An 18,618-nucleotide genomic window follows, 5' to 3' on the forward strand; every position below is an offset into this window, starting at 1 on the left:
GGACTTCAGGACAGCTGACTTTAGACTCTTTATGGATCTTCTTGGAAGAATCCCAAGGGAACAGATCCTGTGGGAAGAGGAGTTCAAGAGAACTGGTTGATATTGTTCCTCCAGGCTCAAGAATGATGCACCCCAATGAGCAAGAAACCAAAGACGGAAATAGACTTGCACGGATCTACAAGGAACTCCTGTCTTTACTCAAGTGTAAGCAGGAAATACACAAGATACGGGAGCGGGGTTGAGTCACTTGGAATGAATATAGGGAGGTTGTCAGAGCAAGTTGGAGTCAAAGCTCCATCATAGAGTTGCTTAAACTACACAGCATCTAAAATGCCAACCATTTCAGTAAAGCTAATCCTTGCAATCCTACATGGGTTTCAAGCAAACGTTTGTCATTGATGAGACATGATAATCCACAATCTTCTCCTTTTATAAGCCTGGGTTATATAACTCTAAAATTATAAGTCAGCTAATGAATTTGTTACTGTTAGAATATAATGCTGAAAATTCCTAGAGAAGTTAATCACCATGCATTGAATCTCTCTCAGCTTTAATGACAAGGAAAATAGCTGACATCTATACAATGAGCCTTTAAACACCTCCTGATGCTGAATACACTGGAGCAGCATCAAGAAGGGCTTCCAGCTTTCTCCCTCATTTTTTTTTTTTTTTAAGGAGAAACCTACATCTCTGTTGTGAAACTAGAAGCCACTCTTCTCATCCCAATATAGAATTCTATGCTGTCTTTGCTGGAAAATGAGGAGGCTCACTTTCAACAACAGCAATGGTACCAGTTTACCATATCACATAGATAACAGGAGCACGGAAAAGATCTACAAGTATTTGACAAGATACATTCCATCATGAAGCATTTCAGCTTAGCAAGAATTCCTCACCTCCTCTGCTCTGAGAACATAAAAAGCAGTAGACAGAAGAGTGTTCAGCTTTGGCCTAAGCAACACATGCTCTCCCTGCCTTGTTTTATGCCCACCTACTTAATGCATCTCATCTGCAGCCACTGGGACTGTAATCTGCAGCAGATCCATTCCTTTCACCATTCTCTCTTCAGGTGCATCTTTCTTTTGATTTCAGCTTTCTTCCTGAATCTATCTACCCTGTCAAAAAGGTGTGTAACTTACGACATGTACCTCTAATGAGTCAAAACTACTTTTTTCTCCTTCATCAGGAGCCTCTGTTCCCTCCTCTGACAATCCACATTCCTTCTTCCTTCCTACTGTTTCACTTTGTCCTTCAATGCACACAGTATTATCTGACAAAGTAAATAACATAGATTTCAAAAGGTTTTCAATGTCCACACATATTTAAAAATGTTTTTGTTTTTCCTTTTTTGTTTTTCCTTTTTTTTTTCTGTTTTTTTTTTGGTAGGCTTAAAACCAAAATCCTTTCTTTATGTGAGATTTATTCATATAATTGTTGGAAGTTTGGAGAGCAATATGTTACCAGGCAGTATTTACAGAGTGAAAAATTATGCATAGCTCTTTTAGTCCTGGAATATTTTGGTGGCATGAAGCATTATCTTTATGGACAACTGCAAAATAAAAGGTTTGCAATTCATTGCACTTCACTTAGATTCCAAAAAGTTAATTGCCCAGCTTTAACCTTTAGCTGTCTTTATAGCCAGTGGTATGAAATGGAGGCCTCCAGAGGACAATTTCATCCTAAGAAAGATGCCTAAGATAGAAAAGATGAATCACCTTTTGAAGGTACCAATTTCTCTCCATTGAGTATAAATGGATCCCTTGGGTGACTTATCTAGATATAACTGTCTGAAAGTTAACTTTTAAATGTCTGGTAGTGAGAGAGCCTACATGTATCCAAGAAGTATGTTGCAAATGTGCAAGCAAGAATTTTGTTCAAATGAAGACTTGAAATGACAAGTTTTCTGTAAGATTTCAAATAACATTATCAGGATCAGCTGTTGGCTCAATCAAGGAAACAGTGGTGCCACTTGGGAAAAAATGCATTCCAGTTACTATAGCGTTTGGGAATGAGGGAAATGGTAAAAGAAGAAATGGAGAAAAATATTTTCTTGAATAAATGTGGAAGATATTCCTTATCCAAATGATTGAAACTAAAGAAGCCTAAACAATTTTTGCATCAGAACAAAAGCTCAGCCTTTAGAGCTTCCACTTTCATAGAATTTAAGATTTGGAATTTGGAATTATTAGTTGCTGTATGCTCACAATGTCCTTTTTTTTTTTAACTTTTTTTTTTTTTTAATTTCTCTTAGATTCATTTATAAGTTTAATGGAAAGATATGGTAAGTTAAGTCATTTTCCCAAAAATATGGAGGATGCCTCAAGCACGAGGGTTAAAACTCATGACAGTGAATCCCAGGACCCTTTGTCCTAAAAATAATTTCTTTAAAGGACAGAGCATCTTCTGTGGCAAAACTAAAGGGAAAGAAGAATCAATAGTTACCAAAGCATAATTGGTTTAAAATAATGGTTATCTCCAGGATTGCAGGGTTTTTTTCCAATCTTTCTCATAACTACAGCCATGGCACTTAGCTCCCAGCAATTTCGGTGGGAGTGAACAAACAGGAGGTAGGAGCCAACACCTCTGAACCTTTGGGCCCTTCTCTGATATTTGATCTAATAAAACCTCTCAGCTCTTTTCCCTCTAGGTTCAGACTGCATTATTGAAATTCTAACTTCTGAAAAATGCCTATGGATTCATTGTGTTAGGTGATTGTCAAGTATAGACAAGATAGGTAATATAATCATTAACTTATTTTTTGTCTCATTCTAGCAAAAACACTCAGAGATATGAAAAACTTTGAGGCTTGGGGAAAGAGATACTTGGATTTAGTTTGACTTCCAGTCATTTCATATATATATTCATTTCATATATATATTCAATATATTCAATATATTCATTATCCAGAAATATCTGCAATTGTGAGAGATTATCACAATCTGTAATTTCATCTGTAATTTGATTTTATCCACGTTAGGCTGTTTTTGTTTTGCAAAAACTGGCACATACACTGTCACTTGAAGATGATATAAAGTATTAGCATTCCTGCTGCAATCACTTTTAGATTTTCTGACTTGAGCATTGAATGTCTCTTAGATGTAGTTGGACTAAGGATGGCTGAAACAATGATATGTACAGATAAACCAAATGCAGAGAACATAAATTACTAAGTAGTGCTCACATGGGATAGTTAGTATCTATTACTTTTCATCATAACAGCTTGTAAGGTACCTCTGTTCTGTTCAATTGTTATCTGCAAGTATTTGGTTGCAGTGTTTTCTTTTTTACTTTAATTGGATACTTCATATTGTGGGAAAAAAAGCTTCTATGACAACTCCTGATAATCATGTTAATTATGCTAGGGGTCACTGTATATGATACCAATTTATTAAAGGTTATTTGGGGAGAGAGAGAAAGACTGAATATGTCTTTTCATTTTATAAACTGCTTTTACAGTCCTTTTGTACTCCACTATGCATATAATAACCCATCATTACCACACAATAACCCATAATTTTCACTATCATGGTGCTTAGTTCTTTGAGATCCATCTTTCGATATTTCTAAACATTATATGTAGGTTTATTTTTACCTGCTAACTGCCCATGATAAATGATGGTAGGAAGTGGAAGCAGCAAATTCAATTTACAATTTTTTCAATTCAATTTTATTTTAATGTCAGGAAAGGCTGTCTGACTTCTTACTTAACGTATAATGATAAACCTGTTAGGCTTAGCTCTTAACTCCTTAATGACTTCAGTCTCCTGAACATAAAATTAAGACTGTTTTCACAAATATGGATTGAGCTATAGAGGGATTTTTGTGGTAAAAATCTATGTAAGGGAGTTTTCAACAGATATGGTTTTGTAAATAGATTAAACTGCAAGCTCTGTCATGCAGCTAAAATATGTTGCATGCATGTCTAGATCCACAGTATCTGCTTAAAGTTAAAACAGAAAAAAACCCCAAAACACCAATAGCTCTACCCACACCTCTCTTTCCTGCCTCATTTGTACACTTATTATGCACACTTACATTGTGTGAGATACAAATGCACAGGAAAAGAAAAAATATATTTAAAAAATTCCCAGCTGTGACTTTAATTGGATTTGGTGTCTGAGTGAAAATACAGCAACTGATGTTCACACAACCTCCAGGAGTCTGCAACAATGATTCTCACACCTGTTTAATTGCCAAATCAAGTATTTTCTGCTCAGAAACATTACTAAACCATTGTAGAAATTTGGAAATAGATGATCTTCAAGGTTCCTTCCAACCCTAACCTTTCTATGATTCATTCTGAATAAATATTGATGTATATTTTTATGTTCATGCATGCACATGCACATGCATATAAGCATATAATATATTATATTGTTACTACATAGAAACCTATATAGGAATCCATCATGAACAATAAAGGATGAACACAAACCTGTATGTATTAAAAATAGAAGACTATCAAGTCACTGCTACTTATTGTTAGGTGTCTTGACAAGAGAAATTTAATCCTTCCCCTTACTCCCTTTCAAAAGAGAATTTAGAATGTCAATCTACATCCTTCCTTCCTACACCCTCAATTTTAACCTACTGGCCCTTGCTTTCAGCTTAATAGATGGATGGACTCCCAAGGCTGTTAGGTTATTTGTATAGCCTGTTTAATTGTCTGTGTGTTGAGGGAATAGCTCACAATAATATCCTTTACTTGTAAGTTAGACACTATGTAGCATTCCAAAATTATTTGTTATATTGTTAGTAGATTTTAAATACATAGATATAGTGGAACATAGCTAGATAGATATATTTGTCATTACCCATGTAACCTCTCCTTTTCTTCTTCTCTTATGCAGTTTCGTAAAAGAAACTGGCTGATAGTCAGCGTGACATAACGCTAAAATGTAAAAGATTGCATTGCTGCTGGTAATCACTGCAGATACGGTAGCATAGGGTTTTTTTAAGTAATATCATCAACCTTATTCAAAATCGGTTTCAATTTATGTTGAGCAATTAACCATTTAATAAAGAGCCACATCCTGAGTGCAATTAAAAAATTGAAATATATGTTGGCTACTAAAATATACTTTCTTAAAGGTGTCATTCTATTACCCATTAATTCCATCTTCTGTCAAAAATTCAGTTCCAAATAGGTCATTAAAATCCTGTTTAGACTGTTTTTTCCCATTTGACCTAATTTTGTTATGTGACCATATCTAGATTACTAAATCAAACTCAACTCAACTGTTTTCTCTCTGAAGGTGATTTTTTCTCTCATAGAGACATCCACATCCAGTGCACTTCCTCAAGGTCAAAATGGGCTGGATGTATCTCAGCTATCTATTGGGAGCGGTCCCTGGACTCTGGCAATTCCTGAACTGAGCCAATGAATTTTTTGAGACACTGCTGCTTGACACAAGTCAAAGTTGTCAGAGGCTATCCAAAAAATATGTTGCAGGATATGTACGTCTGAATTCCAGAGCCAAGTAATGTTCCCAGGCACCATTTAATGGGCAGTGTGCATGAAATCCTCATGTCACAGTGTGTTCCTTAGCAAAGAATATCTATATTGGGCATCAGTCTTTTATTTCAAGTAACGCATTCCAGAAAATGATCATCTGCATTGATTGGTACAGTTACACAATTGAATCTCTTGATCCTCAGCTGCTCTTTCTTAATGAAAACAGTTTGCTCCTGGTTTTTCATACACACATACTAAGCAGAGAAACCCTTCCCCAGAACAGTCACAACCCAATGTCTGGAGAGTAATGACTGAAAGCTGGGAAGAGACTCACCTTTAACTTGTAGCAACTTACACATCAAAACTGGGCAAAATGGTTGGACTCCATTACGTTTTCCATCCTCTAAAAGCATATTTGGCAGTCTTACCTCGTTCTGCTGATCCACGCCTTGTTCCAATGTTCATTAAACATTTGATTGGAATTTACTTTTCATAACAAATGACACTGCAAAGACAATTACTTGATTTGAATTATTTTTACTATCACTAGAGAATGATGTCATATCTGATCAGAATAAGATTTATCTAAAGATAAATTTTGCTGCACTGAGAATTTAAACAAAATGTTGGTGCTGCGGGACCATAGGATTCCTGCTGTTTAAGTAACTGGTATATGAATATGAGGAAAAGAATAGTCATAGGAATGGTACTTCCACATATTGCACTCTGTGACAGCATTATTTCTCTCCATATCCAATTGGAATATTCACCAGTCTGAAATGCCTGTATAATAATAATAATAATAATAATAATAATTAATAATAATAATAATAATAATAATAAATGTTACAAGCATTTTATCTTTTTATCTAGAAAGATATATTAGACACATTATTCCACTGCAGAAAAATTGAACTCAAAAGATCAGGGAAAGAAAGAAAACTCACATAATTTGATATTATCATAGGAAATCAATTTATACACAATATTCAAACATGACATTTTTGATGTACATAGAAAGACATTTCCTAGGTTGAGAAAAGTAAGGTAATTAAAGTTTGTCTTGTATTCCTTATCATGCAATAAAAAATCTAAAATATTAATAAACCAAGTCAGGATTGATTTTTTTGAGATATCTCAAGCAATTTGATAAACATTGATGACAGAAGTTTCCCAGAGCCTGAGGACTTTAGCTGATTTTCAATGAATTATTCATATTATCTAGTTAGGGTCCTAAACCTTCTACTCATCCTTGTAGCCTATTTCTTTCAGACTGTGGAGGAAGGTACTCATATCTTAATGTGACACTTTTTGTCTTGGGGAGATCATTCCCATGTGCTTAAATCCAAAATATTTCCCTCTTTCATCAGATGTAATTTGTTGTCAGCTGTTTACACTATCATATATGAAGGAGATACCTGTAGCACAACTGCATGGAAGATGACACATGGAAATGTTGTGGATCAACTCTAGGGACAGATTGGCATAGAAATGCATGCACATTTTTGTGCCTGCAATTATGTTTTTTGTAGAAATCAAAACCCAATTTTTTTTAAAGCAGCTTAAATGAACCTTAGTGGTTTATCTCATAGCAGTACAATGAAGGCTGCATTTGAAAGGAGAAGCAAATAACTATGCAGTTTTTTTGTGGTTGCATTTTTAAAGCTGTGAGATAAGTGTATGTCCAGTAATAATAGTGATAATCTGGATAACAACTTCTTGCAATTCATGGACTAATCAGATTGTCCACTGAGAGCATTAAAAACATCCTGACTTTCTCTCATTTACATCATGGATATGTGTCCAACTGGCCAGTGCTAGAGTCAAGATAGCAGACATCAGTAATACTAATGGTCTGATCTGTTGAAGCCAATTCCTAACTTCTATTTATCAGTTGTCTGTACTACAGAAAACCACTTGTGCTTTGTAAGTTAAAGAGGAGAGAAGAAGAAAAAGAAAAGAAATTTGACTTAGGTTATCCCCTTTAATATATTTAATCAAAAGAATGGATAAAATATTTATTCATTTACTGTCCTTTACATTCCCATCAAAGTGAATAGAGAGACATTTAATAAGACATGGAAACATTAAAGAAGCCTTTTATCAGAGTGGATGGGAACCTGCTCAGAACAAACATTTTGGCCTAAGGGAAAGTTTTTGATCTGTGAAGCTTAAACTTAAAACATTCTCATATTGGATCGTGTGGTCAATTTGCATGAAATAAATGATTTGCTTAAAACTTGCAAAGCTATAACATAGAACTTGACAAGTCATTAGCAGTAAGTGGTATCATACTGGCATTATGTGCACACTGCTGCAATCATTACAAGACTATTGCCACAACAAAGCACAGTAAGATAATGGGGCCTGCCTACAATTTGACCTAGAGGAGTTAGATCATTGCCCTACCCTGTAGATACCACACAGCAGTCCAAATTATTGACCATCCTTCATCATTACTCATCTACTCAACATTCTGAGCCACTGACCTTTATCCTTTTTCACACAAAATATTCATCCAAGTTATAAAAATTATTACATTTTCTAACAGGGGAAGAGGTGGTCTTGTTCTGGAAAGGGAAAAAAAAGAAAAAAAAAAGAGAACGAAAGAAAAAAAACCCCTAATGTTTATTCTCAGACTTTGAACAAATGTAGAAGGAAAAATAAGATTACCCATTCTTCATTCATTGCTCTGCTGTTTTTTGTTTTCGTTCTGAACTGGAAATTCAGTTATTCAAGTTTCTGTGTGTTGACCTGGTTATGAATGCAACTTTTCTATTCTGGTTGTCAACAAAGGTAATCAACAGCTCATTAGTTCAGTTTGCAACTTCAAGATTATTTTTTTTTCAGACATAAAGCGTTTAGAAAATCATGGCTAAACATCTGGATTCCTGAAGTTTGCCTAATATACATTTTAAGGCTGTAGTTATTCTGTGATGACATTGGTAAATATCCACTAGAGTTTATTGCCAAGACAGGAAATACATGGAAAATGTAGGATTATTACCATTTGTTCCAAAGCACCTTCAATGCATTGGTTTTATCAATGTGGTAGCATTTTGTCAGTGACTCAGGCACATGTCAAGTTTGAGTAGCTCTGTGTTTGATATTTTATACAAGTTGCTGGATGAAGTGAATCACATGCTTGCAAATTACAGTAATTTCACCATTGCAAGCTGCACCGTTTTGACTAAAATTTTGCTCCCACACCAGAAATGCAGCTTACACTCAGGAGCAGCTAATATGTGAATAATTTTCTGACATTTCCAACTCCAGAAGTGCAAACCAAGGTGCTGAGTCGAGCAACCCGCCAGTAAAAGCCGGCATTTCACGATTGTTACAAATTGTTACTCTGTTGCGCCACGGGTGGAGCCAGGCTCCCTGTAGGTAGCGCGGGGGGTGGGGAAGGCGGGGGACTCCCTCCTTCAGGCAGCGCAGCCTGGGGGAGAGACAGGGGGCTCCCTCCTGCTGGCCCTGTGGCTTACGGGGAGGCGGGGCGCTCCCATCCCCGCCTGCCGCCGCTGTGGGTGCCAGCGGGCTCCATCCCTGCCTCCCACCACCGCCACGGGTGCCGGCAGGCTCCGTGCACCCCTGCCACTGGGGCGCAGCGCTGAGGCGGGGCAAGCGAGCCCAGCTGCGGCAGTGGCCTTCCCCGAGCGGCCCCGCCAAGTGGCAGGGCCAAGCTGGGCCACCTGGCCCCGTCGGCAGCCCTGAGCCCTCACGGCCCAAGCCAAGCCAGTAAACCCCGCCATCCCACGATTCTGTTACTATTTGGCAACTTTGTTGCACGTGGGTCCTTTCTGCCAACGACAGAGCGGCTTATAATTGGGTGTGGCTTGTGTATGGACAAAGAACGAAATGTTTGCCAACACCCGGAGATGCGTCTTATAGTCAGTGCGGCTTGTAATCCTGAAATTACTGTATGTGCCTGCAATTGTACATATGTTGATGAGGTGCAATAACATTAAGTCCATGACACTGAAATCCCACTGCTCTCTTTAAGATGATGTTTTTCTCATGCATTCCCCATGAGTATACACACCTTTGCAAAATGAGAGGGGGAAGTCAGATGCTGCAGTTTCCAAGGCCCATTAAAACCTTCATTTCTTTTCTGAGTCTGTCATCAAGCATGAGGCATGGCTTTGAGTTTCTGATGTGAAACTGGAGCTGAGATTTAACAGATATAGTGTGTTTGCATGTGGACTCTGCTGCAGTGAATGTATGCTGGCGCATATGACTGAATCAATATTATATTTAACTACTTAATTTTATTTCTCAGGTCACAAAAAATTGCACTTGCCAAATGACAGTAACAGGATAGCTACTGAGACTAAATACCAGTGAAATTGTTAAAAGGAAATAAGGAGACTGTAAATATGTCATAAACTAGAAAATAAGCATAAGTAATATGACTACATTAAATACGCCCATGAATCTGTGGAGAAATGAAGTGAAAAGTGTTTTGTACAAAACATTATGTCTGCACATAGGCTAAGACAGTACAGAAAGTCCCAAATGAACACTCAGAGAGAGTAGAGGTGTTTCAGTCAGCAGCTGGAATCAGAACCTCATCAGTGTTTACAATGCATGACCTGGTTGGTATTGGCTAATTAAGAATAATCCTTAAGGATGAGAAACATCATAATTTTTACTGGTGTTTCCAGGAGCTCATAATAAGTGGACTTAAGGGAGCAACTGAAGATCATTTTTTTGACAGATGAAAATAAGACTGTTGCAGAAGAGGCATCATGAATATGCAACCTTGTTATCATAGTACTGTTATTCTCTTTTAAGTCTAAGGAAGAAAAACAGAACTATAGCATTTTAGCATATGTTTGAATCACTTGGTCTTCATTGGTTTCAAATGTGACTCTTAAAAATAAATTGCTTTATTTGTTGAAAAATACATTTCCTTCTTATAGTGTCTGAAAGATATTAGCTTTTATGCACACTGTAATATTTTTAATATGAACCATTTTGAAGTGAGCTCAGCCTCCCAGTGAAACTACTCAGCCTGTTGGTGAATACATTTTCTACACTTTTTAACCTGTATTCTTAGGTGCAGGACATAAGGAATTCGTGCCACCTCGTCTGCTCCTAGAACACAGTCCAAGAAAGAAACCAGGAGCTATTGAAGGCAAGTTTGAGTTTTCCCACCTTTATTGGCGTCTACTTATTAACTTGACTGTTTGTTCTAATGGGTTTTTGTTAACTTTTTTTTTTTTTGTAAATATAACCTATACTACAAAAGTGATCACATTACTAGGCCTGAGACAAGAATGACACACTGACTTATACATGACAAGATGTAAATATTCCTTATAGCAGTCTCACAGATGGCTTGGGGGATTTCCTGAGTGAAACAGATTACAGGATTGAGGCGTAATCTGTAAAATGCTTTGAATGGCATTCAGCCATAACTTGCTATCCAACTATAAACATAATTAACATTATCATCTTAATATACTTTGAATTATTATTTCAGCTATTGTTATTCAGTAATTTTTCTGTGCATTATTTGTAATAATGAATGCAATATTTTTGGCTCTGCATTTATCAACCATATTGCTATTGTTAAAACCACTGAAAGAGAAATATAAAGTCAGGTCTTACATTCAGAAGATTAAAATATAATCCCTGAAATTGAATTATATTGTTTATAGTCTGATCATTACTGTAAAGTGGTTGAAATAATCAGTTTTATTTTAAAATTAACTATGTCTGATGACTTAGAACTACAACTGCAATGTATGCTATTGGTCTTTACACAATACAATTTAATAGTATAAAACACCTGAGTCTTTTTGTGTAATTATGTAGCAGTTCTCATGATACTTGAGTCCTTCCCTCACACCACAGCACTCTCTAATTTATGTCATAGAGGTCTAAGTTTTATGTTACCCAGAAAGCAATTGCAGTCTAAGACAAAAACAGATGGGGTATCAGCAGAATAAGTGACAAGAGCTACGAGATTTCCTGCATTTGAAAACAGAAAATGGGACTCAGGTTTTGTCAGGACCCATGACTGAAACAAAAGTGTTACATTAATTAGATATTTCTGTAATGTGATCATTGTGAATCAGAACATTTGGATAAAAATAGTTGTGTGACTTATTTTGTCTCTCCCCAAAAATCTCGTTACCTCAAATGATTATTTATTTTTAAACAAGCTGTTTAAAGGAATATAAAATTGTGGTTATTTTGACACAATGTAGAAATAGATTTGCAATCCTGCTTATTTTAGGAAAATGTTTGAACCCTGCTTATCAGCAGAAAATCAGTCCCTGCAATGTAAAACTCTGTTATCCATCAATTAACTATAATGGGAAAAAGACATAATAGAACAAGGCTGACACATTTGCTGAGTGATAAACTTAATCTTTAAATATAACTGTTTTACAAGATGACTACCATCAAATTAACATTAGATTCTTGATTTTCAAAATCACGAGGAGCATGCAATTACTGCAATTGCACATAGAAATTACTATTTATGACCAGTTACACATTTGTGTGCTTCATTAGCTCAGTTATGCATGCAATTCAGGTAATTGGGAATGTAAATTAGATACCCATTTGGCAAACAAATTTGGGGGAGATTATCTGCTCAGAACCATATAACTAAATTCCCTTTAAGGCTCAAGGCCAGTCACTAGAATACAATACTTTTCATGCAAGAGATTTGGAGGAAAAGAAGAAGGCAGAATTACTTGTAAAACGTTTCCATGAAAAGTTGTTATGTTGTGCTATTCTGTGTTTTCCATATATGAGAAAATATGCCACAGTGCCTTGAGGAACCCTAAACCCTGAAGCTTTACTTCAGTCCCAGGGAAAAAAAAAAAAATTATGAGAATATTTGGCAAAATATCAGAAGGGGAAAAGAAGAGAAGGCAGACAAATTTAAATCTTTAAAATAGCTGAAGAGACATCTGCACGTGACTTCTTAGTGCTTAGATACCTTTATGACTGGTACACCACTAAATATCATTGATCAGGAGAAGGGACATATTGAAACAAAAGATTCTTCTTATAAATATAGTTGAAAATAGTATCATAATTTTTCAGAGGAGAGAACAAACAAATATTTTTAAACTGAAAAATATACTTTGTATAACATCAAGGACTGGCTTAGCCTTTGACAGAAGAAACCAGCTCTGAAAAAAAGGTAAAACTGTAGGAAGTAACAGAATGTTTATCACACAGAAAATTTATGAAACCAATCTACTTACACCCTAGGCTTTCCAAGTCAGTGATATTCAGACATTATATACATAATCATACAGCTGGTAAAGGCTGAAAGGATCTTGCTCTTTTTCTAGATTGACATGTTTTCAGTATTGCTCTATTTTGCCATTGCTGCCTTAGGTAATCTTGGACCATTCTTGTTTTCTGATAAGGTGGAAATAGTGGTGTGTATGTGCCACATATATATATGTAATTTTTAGATCACAGTAATTTCACGACCGTAAGGCGCACCGGATTATAAGGCGCACCTCCGGGAGTCAGCAAATTTTGCAACTTTGTACATTATATAAAGTGCACCGGACTATAAGGCGCACATTTTTTTTTGCTGCGAAGATCCGTGCCGTGCGCAAGAAAATAATGAATTAGTAACGGAATCCCGCAATCGTGGAGTTTACTGGTAGGTGCACAATTTGGAAACATTTTTCACAATCGGTGTAGGCTTTCAAAGGCAGCCCCAAGCGCCCTCCCCATGCAGTGGGCCCTGGCACTCCCGCCCTTCCCCAGTGCCGGCTGGCATGGCTCGCGCAGCCGTGGGGCCGCCTCCCCCTTGCGGCTCTGTTCTGCCATGGTGCTGTTCCCCCTCGTGGCTCCGTGGAGCTGCCGTGCCATTCCCTCGCTCGGCTCGGTGCTCCTCTCATGCCACCCTCCCCTCGCTCAGCTCGGCACCGCCGCCCTGCTGCCTGTCCCTCTCTCGGCTCGGCGCCGCCGCCCTACCACCTGTTCCCCACAGCCTCACGCTGCCACAGTGCCGCCTGTCCCTCGTGTCACGGGGCTCCTGCGGCTCAGGGAGGCACGGGGCTCCCGCAGTGCCAGGGCTACGGCGGCTCGGGGTGGGGCGTGGCTCCTGCTGCTCTGGGCGGTTGTGACTCGCACTTCCGGTTTGGCAAATTTCTGAACGTTGTCCATTATATAAGGTGCGCCGGACTATAAGACACACTTCTGGGTTCGGGGGAAAATTTTAGTCAAAAGGGTGCTCCTTATAGTCGTGAAATTACTGTATTTCATACCTTCAAATAGAATGCTTTTCCTGGATAGCATCCAATGTCCTGTAGAAATTATACTATGCCAAATTCTTGAGGCCTTAGAAAAAGAGCATATTGTTATTATGCATTAAATCTCAAACTTTCTCTAGGTGTCATTGCCTTTTTCTCTTCCTTCAGCTCCACAGTAAATCTTTTGAAAAGGAGGTAAATATTTAAGATAATCTCAATTTTTACAATAGCTTCTAGTAGCAAGCAATAAATTGCATTGAAGTGCAGAGTTGAAATTTTCAGGTATCTCCTGGTCTAAAAGAAAATGCTTTGTACTGATCTGGTCAGAAAGAAAAGAACAGATCATTGCGCTCCTATTTCATGGTTGGCTGGCCTTTTCAAAGATCTTACCTTAAAACTTCAATGAAGAGTTGGAATTTTCAGATCAACAACAGAAGAGAATAATAAAACAAAATATAGGATCCTGTAACGGTAAACAAGAGAAGGAAAGTAAAGGAATTTGTGAAGATAAAGGCATTGATATATAACATCTACTTGTATTTCAAACTTGGAAACCTTGTTTGGTAAACTAGAAAGTAAAGAACTAATTTTAAATTCTTTATCTTATCTTTTTATGGAGCTCTCACAAGTATTTGGAAGCAGTGCTCTCAGCTTGGCTGACACTGATGCTGCCATGTCAGGACACTGGTGTCACCAGTAATTTGAACAGATCTTTCTCCATGGCTATCTGAACTTCGACTTTAATATGCTCCTTATTCCTTGGCTGTAGTCTTCCACACCTCTTTTAACTCTATATTTCTTTTATTTTGTTATTTACCACCATGCTAAAACTTCTCTGCAGTGTATGCTGATTCTTTGTGATTCTCTCTCTTAGATCTTGAATTTTTGCGCAGCTCACACAGCTTTTACCTTCCTCCATTTCCACATTCACATGAAAAGGATTTTCCTTTCTGATAGTTCTTCCATGTTTCCCTCTCTGACATGGCAGGGTAATCACTCAGAAGGACATTGCAGTTAGACAAGTGTAAAAAGTAAGAGGCTTAGCTAGTTATCAGGGAATTTTTGTGTTAATTGCTCCATAATAGTATGTCTTTACCTTCTCACAAGATCACAGCACTCTTGCGAGAAGCCTGTATCAAAATCCTTCTCCTGGTGGAAAGAATTCAATGCACGTGGTACATGATCCCAAAGGAGACCTATGCTTTTTACTACTTTGAAGAGCACTGTATCACAAAAAACATTTGAACAGCATTGTATCTGAGTATGATTTTCCAAGTTATATTGTCCTAAAAATATGTTCCTGCATCTTTGAGTGGGAGAGCATTTACCACGGAAGAGTCATCAACATAACCATTCTGATCTGTTAATGAATCATGACAAGCTCTGAAATATCCCCCTTCCTTGACTGACAGATCCTGGTCATTCCTTGCCATCTTGATGGTATCTGTGATATTAAGTGAGAAAAAAAAAAATCTCTGTAACATCTTCAGACAATATATGAGGGGAAAAAAGTATTTTCTCTAGGTCATTGAATCCTCTAATTACGAATTTTGCAGAATGCAATAAAGCAAGTTGCTGCGAAATGTGCTTAACTTCTCCCAAAACTCCTGTGGAGGCTAAATTGACAACTGCATCTATGTTGTTATATAGACTGTACATTATTTGACTGTCTTAAGAAGAATTTCTAGTCTATATCTTTGCTCATGAATATAACATTAGGGGATATAACCAAGAATATCTAAATTACTAAAGTCAATACAAATTTTAACAAAGATCCCTTGATATACAGGAGTATATAAATCTTGTACAAATCAATCTGCTTCTGTACAGTCTGTCAATGTCTGCCTTCTGTGCATAGATTGTTCAATAAAAAACTGCTTTTCTTCTATACTGTAGAGTCAATTACCCTTAAAAAAATCCTTTCAGTGAGAGATCGTGATTTAAGACACAACAGAACCCTTTACAAAAGGCACAATTTTGCAAATTTTCTTCCCATTTAGAATATTCTTAATAACAATGACGTGAGCTGGGGATGAAAATCCACTTTTCTGATAAATTTTTATCCAAGGGAGAATATAAACAGAAAAATAAGAAAAATATTCATATTCAAAATATAATAATACAATGGGTTAGATTTAATCTAGGTTAAAAGATGAACAGTTTAGTCAATTTACTTTAAAACCTTAATGCATTGCTATATATACAGTATAACAACTTTTTGAGATATATGGGCCTTATATCTCCATGAGTCTGTACTGAAGACAGTAAAACCTTTGAAATAATATGAACAAAGTTTCAAAGTGAGCTATTTAATGATTTAAATTAGACATTTAAGCAGTAAATTCTAATGATTTAGCAATGATGAAAAAAGCCCTCAATCGTCACTGTTTCAGAAAGCCCTTGACATTTTCCTTAATGACATGAGGCTCTTCTGTACTACTTTTATTCTATCATAAAATGCAAAAAGTGAATCAGACATGAGAGAAAAGCTTACTAGAGTAAGAAAAAATATTTATAAAGATATGGATATTTTGATTAGACATATTATTATATTTTCTCATCATTTATAATAATAGAATTTGAAATGTTGGAATATGCTTTTGAAAACAAATATTCGTCAAAGTCTACCCAATAAAAAACAAACAAATACCTCTGAAGATTATTTTAACTTTTCATAGTGCTTTTTAAATATGCTATAGAAAAACAATCTTCTGCATATGTTGCACCTGCAAATGGAAAACACTTACTGAGATTAATTTAATCTGGATTTTCAAAGGCAGAACATCCTTTTTTTTTGGAAAGTAAAAGGAAACTCTTACAAAAGAGGTATTGCATAACCTCTTCATCCCATTGCTAAAGCTCAGACATTGCTCAAAACCATGCCACATAAAAAGTATCATCAAAAACCTTCCCAGCACAGGTAACAGAATTGGTTCTGACATTGATTCCTGTTGTCCAGTAGGAATGTCAATCACAAGGAGGGAGAAGGCTAGCCCAGCTACCTTAGCTGTGTTGGTTTGGCTGCCACTAGTAAAGGCTGTACCACAAAAAATCAGTGTTTATTTACATCATATTTACCATTGAGCACTGTCCAGCGGAGTTTGTGTTGCTGGTCTTTTTATGCAAGTTGGTCTGTCCTCTTTTTTGATTTACCATGCATATTCTGGCTTCATCTCATTTGTATTTTTATTACTTAGCTCCACACTGTGCTCTTTAGTGAAGGCAACATATGGCCCATGCAATTAACAAAGAGTTTTGGTGCTTAATGCAACAGAGCCATGAAAAAGGAGTCTATAATCACTACAGGAAGAAATAAGAAACACTTATGTAGGTCACATGAAAACATTTGGAATTTCAAGCATGATATTTCTATTGCATAGATTCTGCAGACCTCAAAAATATCTCCAAAGGCCATCTTCACAGCTGCCAAATAGTATTTCAGACTGGGATTAGAAAACAGTGAAGCAGTTTCAAGAAAGCAAAGTCAAGCTGGAGAGATTGCTTAGGCCTTCAGGGTGTGTATATCTCCAGTGATCTGTGTGCCCCAAGAGTCTTTCAGTTGCCCAATATGAAAAGAAATTGTATTTCATTACTCTGCAGAACAAAAAAGTGGTGTCATTTAAGCAGAGCTTTGCAAACAAATACATCTCATTTTGGCCCGAGCAATCACCTGTAAGCTAGAGAGAGCATGCGTGTGCATGTGTGCAGGCACGCGTATGTGTTTGTGCGTGAACAGAAGAAATCCTAAGAATTTTAGAAACTTTAGATTAACACTATTTAGGTTTCTTTGATCCTTCTTGGTCTTTCAGTAGTTTGGCTAAATGAAGACAGAGCTATTTCTCATAGAGAAAGTAACTAAACCAACAAGGACACACCTCAGAAGGATTTTTTTTCCCAAGGAGACAGCTAAAGCAAATTTTTACTTGAAATTTAGATTTAATCCTAAAAGTATGAGTTTTCGTGATATCCTAAACTAATCAGAAATACCTCCTTGCATTATTTATTAATTTCTCCAAACGCTGTGTAGCCCTTAGGGGATCCTATTTTGTGAATGGGTGTTAAATGGTTTAGAATCAGAAGTGTTACTGACCAGTCATTGTCAGTTCTCTAAGCAACAGGCCAAGGAGAAAGAAAAGAAATAAAGAAATATCATCAAAAACTGAGATACATTGAGTTATTTTAATACTTAAAAGGATATCCAACTCCCACTGAAATCAACAGCAAAACTTTCATTGAGTCCAACTGAGAAAGGATTTCAGTCACCAAGTAAAACAAAAAGCAACTGTAATCCCTTTAAAATTAATAAGGAAACAAATTTTTTAAAATGCAGCTCATGTTTTCTTTGAATGATCTTTCAAAATTATGTCAACGACAGGTTAAAATGTACAGAGGTTCCTGGAGAAAAATGAAGTCTTATCTGGAATGAAGTCACTGCGTTCAGTCTGAATTACGGTTTCTCAGGAAAAGCTGAATTAATGTTTGTTTTGTTCTATTTTGTATGTCAGTGAGTATACATGTGTCTCTGCTGCTCCTGAGTTCTGCCAGGACTAGAATCTGTAAGCAAGAAAAGCTGTTGTAGCATTTCACAAAGTCAGGCAATAAATATCCAAAGTCTCTCACATGAGTTTTCCTCCTGAGATTTCCTGACAACAGGGCTTTAGATAAATGCAGATAAGGATCTGAACTTTAGAAAGCTAATGTGAACCAAAACATCTCTGAACTTCTGGCATTCAGTCCCACTAGTTAGAGTTTGTTATATGCATGCCTCTCTACCAGAATCTGTGGCTATATTTTGCTTCCCTGCTTACCTCAGTTTCTCAGACAGAATGGGATGAGCTGGCAATTCCTTCCAGAATCAGACTCCATAAGAACATGGATCATCTGGAGCAATATGATAAAGAATCTCTAAGAGCACCTTCTTCTTCC

The 18,618-nt window shown here is 36.8% G+C and overlaps 1 protein-coding gene across 1 annotated transcript in view; it reads left to right on the forward strand.

Annotated features, from left to right (window-relative positions):
- TRDN (triadin) overlaps window positions 1–18,618 on the forward strand; it is a 219,772-nt gene that overhangs the window by 83,505 nt on the left and 117,649 nt on the right. Inside the window, exon 12 of the mRNA XM_042779095.1 lies at window positions 10,521–10,592. Coding sequence (XP_042635029.1) covers window positions 10,521–10,592 — 72 coding nt within the window. The remainder of the gene's footprint in view (window positions 1–10,520; window positions 10,593–18,618) is intronic.

This window comes from Catharus ustulatus, chromosome 3, assembly GCF_009819885.2.
Source record: "Catharus ustulatus isolate bCatUst1 chromosome 3, bCatUst1.pri.v2, whole genome shotgun sequence".
Classification (NCBI taxonomy): domain Eukaryota; kingdom Metazoa; phylum Chordata; class Aves; order Passeriformes; family Turdidae; genus Catharus; species Catharus ustulatus.